General features: G+C 39.8%; 1 protein-coding gene across 1 annotated transcript in view; it reads left to right on the forward strand.

Annotated features, from left to right (window-relative positions):
* Window positions 1-721: 721 nt before the first annotated feature.
* The window catches only part of FMR1 (fragile X messenger ribonucleoprotein 1), a 32,397-nt gene continuing 27,560 nt past the window's right edge, over window positions 722-5,558 (forward strand). Inside the window, exons 1-2 of the mRNA XM_077756045.1 lie at window positions 722-866; window positions 4,881-4,938. Of these exons, the coding sequence (XP_077612171.1) occupies window positions 722-866; window positions 4,881-4,938 (203 nt within the window). The remainder of the gene's footprint in view (window positions 867-4,880; window positions 4,939-5,558) is intronic.

Raw genomic sequence — 5,558 nt, forward strand, 5'->3', positions numbered from 1 at the left:
CGAACCCACGAACCGCGAGATCATGACCTAAGCGAAAGTCGGACGCTTAACCGACTAAGCCACCCAGGCGCCCCTTTAAGTCTTTTCTTTAGTGTGCTTTTGTTGAGATGTAACTTTCTCAACTGCAAGAGTATTTATGGTTCTGCATCTTTTATAACACACACCCCTCTCTGCTTTACCTCTCATTTATTTAGTGCCGATTGTGTGCCAGGCAGGCATTGTAGGCACTAGACATGTGTGATTTCATTACAGCCCCCTTGGGTGGCAGGCCCGGTTCCCCGGTACCCATGTGTTACTAGCAGCTGAGGAGTCTGAGGCAGAGACCACTTGGAGACTCTCACAGCTCAGCAGGTAGAACCAGAACTTGGAGCCTCGGTCTCCTTCACAGCAAAACTCTTAACCACTAAGTTTCCCGAGTCCCATAAGAGCCTGGCTCTCACTCAGTACAGTGCAGCTCCCTTTGTGCATTCTAATCAGACCCATTGAGTTTGCCTTCTCTGGTGACCTCCGGGATCCCCTGAATCTCTCTTCTCCCCAAATATCAACTTAGCTTGGTGTAGATAGGTGGGAATCACCGCAAAATGTAGGCTTCCAGGTTGGTGGTGGGTAGGATGATAATGCTCTAGAGGTGTCCGGGGAACGAGGATATGTGTGTTGGCATAATAAGGGAGGGGTGGCCAAAAGAGTGGCTCCTGGTGAAAGAGTGTTGAGCCACAGGAACATGGGGACCCTGGTTGGAAGTGAACAACAGGTTAGTAAAAAGGTCTCCGCAGTCAAGGAGGTGTTTGTCCTTGGTGCAAGGGCAGACCAGATGCAACCCATGGTTTCTTTTAGTCGGCTTGGCTTGTTACAGCAGCAACAAGAAGGTATTCTATGCTTTCTGTATTTACTTAATATGCAAACAGTGACTAAAAATGACTGATTTTGGAATAGTGCTACAAACAGCCACATGCAAATAAACCTCATTGACTAGAAAGCTAAGGGCTACTAGGCTGTGATGATTATTCAAACCATTTCTGACACTCTACATCCAGAATTGCCTTCAAAGCCTTTTGTTGTTAATAGTCCCAACAGTTGCAGATCTTCCTGCTTTGAGAGAATGTTTGATTTTAGGAAGTAGGCAAATGTGGCGAATGAGTATGATTAAACTGTGCAATTACTTTTTTGCAAAAAGTGAAAAATAACAGCAATAAAGTAATGAGACTGACTTTTAGAATGCTTTTTTAAGGTGGATTTGAAAACAGTCCCCAACATTTGTAAAATGTTTTAAATCGGTGCCATCCAGTGGAATTTTCTGCGATGCTGGAAGTGGTCTCTACCTGTGCTGTTCACTACAAAAGGCACCAAGGCGTGCGGCAATTGAGCACTTGAAATGTGGCAAGTATGACTGGGCGATTGATTTTTTTAATTTTATTGTAATTAATTTGAATATAAACAGTCATACGGCCTGTGGCTGCTATGGTAGACGGCATATTTTTAGACCTGAGCAATGGTATTGGAAAGATGCCTAATTAAGTGAGAACAGTTTTTCACTCCTCTATAACAAGGTTCTCTTAACTGACTAAAGGACTTAACATTTTTTGCATAGTATACAGTAAGGAACTAATGTTAATTACTGCCACAACATGCATACATAAAACTTGAGACAAGAATGAAAACAGAATCGTGAGCAAGCAGGGGAGGAGCAGAGAGAGAAGGAGAGAGGGAAATCCCAAGCAGGCCCCTTGCTGTCAGCTCAGAGCACGACTTGGGGCTCGATCCCTTGAACCACAAGACCATGACCTGAACCAAAATCAGGAGTCATACACTTACCTGACTGAGCCACCCAGGTGCCTGGAGCGTCCGACTCTGAATTTCAGCTCAGGTTATGATCCCAGGGTCCTGCAGTTGAGCCCCATATTGGGCTCCACATGGAGCATCAAGCCTGCTTAAGAATCTCTTACTGTCCCTCTACCCCACTCCCGCTCTCCCGCAGCTCATGTGTGCACTTGCTCATGTTCTCTGTCTCAAATTTAAAAAATTTGGGGGGAAGGGGTCCCTGGGTGGCTCAGTGGGTTAAGCGTCCAACCTCGGCTCAGGTCATGATCTCATGGTTTGTGGGTTCGAGCCCTGTGTCGGGCTCTGTGCTGACAGCTAGCTCAGAGCCTGGGGCCTGTCTTCAGTTTCCGTGTCTCCCTCTCTCTCTCTGACCCTCCCCTGCTCATGCCATCTCTATCTCTCTCTCAAAAATAAATACAACATTTGAAAAAAAAATTTTTTAATGAAAACAAATAATGGCCCTTCTTGGTAAACAAGGAGTCTTGATTTTAGTCCTTGATGGATTCCCTCCCCTCAAAAGTGGATTGTTAATTTTGTATTAGCTATGAGGTCAAGAGAAAGGAGGAATTGGGGGTGGGGTTGTCTGCTATTCCTATTAATAATTTTGGGGACTTACTTATAAAACTAAGAGTGACTAACTCCAGTAACTAACTCAAAATCAAACCTTTCTTTTGCTGAAGTAATAGGCAAACAACCCCTTAGAGTACTCATGGCATGCACCCTTGTGTAATCTAGTATATTCCAAAACATCATGGTTAGTATTAAACTAAAGTTTTCAAAAGATGCTGTAGAAAGTGCTCATGATTTAAATATAGCTGAGGAAAAATGGGAATAAAATATGGATTCCTCCCCACCTTTAAATCAGCATTTATAGAAATATATGGTGCATGCTGAACTTAGAAATAATAATTTAGCCTTGTTGGGTATAGCAGAACACTTGGATTCCATTATAGTCCACCTTGGTCTTATAAGGAAACTTTTTTTTAGCATAGCTTTGCTTTTATTCTAGGAGACATAATTGCAGAAGATTGGTGTCTCTGTTTATGTAGCTTCCATATAAAAGTTTTCCAGGGCCCTGCCTCATCTGCCATTGTTTTTCTTAAGAGCCACTAATTAATACTTGGCTGATATATTTTAATTTTGTATTTGGAGAAGTTTAAGACTTTTTTTAATTCTTTAACTTTGAGCCTCTGAAGGCTTTTACCAAGACATTTGCCTGGATCACTTGTTTATAGTTTTAGGTCTTACATTTTGGTCTCCTACATTTTCAGGTTTTGTGTTTTGTTTTGTTTTTTGTTTTTTATATGGTCTGCGGAAAGAGTCAAAAATTTATTCTCTTGCACGTGGATATCCAGTTGTCCTGGCAGCATTTGCTAAAAGCACTATTCTTTTTCCCCGTTAAGTTGTGTTGGCCTCTGTGTCCACAAAGGATTTCTTTCTACCACATCCCAAGCTGTTTCTCCAGATCAAAGCCGTTGTTCCTATTTTTCCTTAGGCCTGGTTTGCTTGCTCCATCTTCCACCTTTTGTGTGGCCCAGTCTTCCTCAGTCTTCCAAGGTTGATAAGGAAACTCCCCTTCTTCACTTTGTCTTCCCTGATGAACACAATACAACACACACACACAATTTTTCCTCTATGGGTAGTATAGGAACCCCTTGGGCAGTGGTCCATTTCATTGAGTTCTTAGCAGGCACTCTGAAGTCCAACAGTAAGTAAAATAAGACCTTAGGAAACTTCCTGTCAGTGGCGAGATGAGCAGTTGTAATATAGTAGGCTGAGTTTATAGTAGGAATGAGCATAGGATCTGCTGTAAGAATGCAGGCACAGAATTTAACCTAGTCTAGGTTTGCCCATAGGCAGTGACATCTGAACTGAGAGTTAAAAGACTAATAGGAGAGGTAGCTAGATGAAAAGAGGAGAAGAACAATGGGAAAGAAGGAACAGCATTTACTGAGAGGCCCAAGTATTTTAGCACTGCTGGATCAGCCGCCTCCAGGGATGTGAAAGATGAAGCTTGGAAAGGTGAGGGGTGGGGCCAGGTCATGCAGGGCCTTTTACAGCCAGAAAAGGAGTTTGGCCATAATCCCACAGGCAGGGAGAAACCATGGAAGGAGAGAAACGTGAACAGAACAAATTTGAGTAAGAAGCTTAAATCTCTCAAGCCATTTTAAAATGAATTAAGATATAACGCCCCTTGGGTTTCTTTATGCTTTATCCTACTCCTCTAATTGTCAAAACAAAAACAAAAACCTTTCCTGCACCTATTAAAAACTTAATTTTATAGAATTACGGACAGCATGCTGCTTAAAGAATTCTTGATAATTAGTTAGCTATTACTTTAGTTATGTCATTTTATAGAATTAAGGACGGCATGCTGATTAAAGAATTCTTGATAATTAGTTAGCTATTACTTTTGTTATGTCTTTCTGCAGATTACTAGCAATTGCGTCATCAGATTTAAAAGGTTTAAACCTCTACTTTATATTACTGTTTTTTCCTCCAAGTGCCTGCGAGATTGAGAATTTAATTAAACTCTGGTAATTGGACTTTTTAATGGCATTAGCAGTATATTGTTGTTAAAGAAAATTTAGTGTGCTTGTATATACCTAGATTTGAGATTATACTTAGTCATTTACTGTTGTATTCTCCTAAAATTGTATTCAAGAGAACAAGATAGGTTACAAGAGATCTATACTGGCTGGCATGTGGCGCTGGATCAAATTTCTTAGTTGTCAATAATTTTAGCCTAAAGTGTACCTCGAGGTACGTACTCAACACCTGCATTGTAATTTCCAATTACTTCACTCTCTCATTAGATGCTCAACTCCTGGAGCAATTTTTTTTTCATTTTTAGTTTTAACTAATCCATATTCCTAGGGCCTAGCACATAGTAGGTGGCCAAATAATAGAAGTGATCCCTGAAGCGATCATCCTCACAAACTGACACGCTTACATTGGAAGCTCCATTTTATTCTGAAACAGAAAATGTTTGGTATCTCTATAAAATTTAATAAAAATAAATGATCTTTAAGCTTACAAGTTAATTTAACTGGTGTTTTTCTTACAGGCTTTTGTAAAAGACGTTCATGAAGATTCAATAACAGTTGCATTTGAAAACAAGTAAGTATCTTGGTATAATTTTAAGGTTCAGGTTCCTTAATATTTTATACTAATTCTTTTTACTCCTCATTTTAAAAAATTTGAGTCTAGTTTGAGTGTTTTTCAGGAATGGATCTTCATGTTACTCACCAGGAAGATCTTGAACAACTCAGTATTAAAACCGATGGAATGACTGTTCCTGCTATTAACCTCAATGATCCCTTTTGTTTAACCTTGATCCCTGCGTCTCAGTCCCCTTGAATATAAGGAAACAAACCAGATTCTTCTGTATTACTAACTTTGAGTTTGGATAGACATATTTGTGATTGTTACAAAATGAAAATGGATTCACGGGTATTGCCAAAATTGATGAGGGTTTTATAATGTTAAATCTAAAATTGATGGTTTAATTGTCTAGTATATTTTACAAGGAATAATCATGTTTACTCATGAACCTATACCTGTTTCATCATGTATTTATAGTCAATAATAGCCAATCTTTTCTGCTAGAAGAGTAAATAGAAACACTGAGAGGCCTAGGAACATTAGCTATACGAAGGCAACAGTGGTATAGATGTTGGCATTTTATCGGGAGAGACAAATATCTTGACAGTTTTTTTTTTTTTTAATACTAATAAAGG

The sequence above is a fragment of the Crocuta crocuta genome, unplaced genomic scaffold (assembly GCF_008692635.1).
Source record: "Crocuta crocuta isolate KB4526 unplaced genomic scaffold, BGI_CrCroc_1.0 scaffold695, whole genome shotgun sequence".
Lineage (NCBI taxonomy): Eukaryota > Metazoa > Chordata > Mammalia > Carnivora > Hyaenidae > Crocuta > Crocuta crocuta.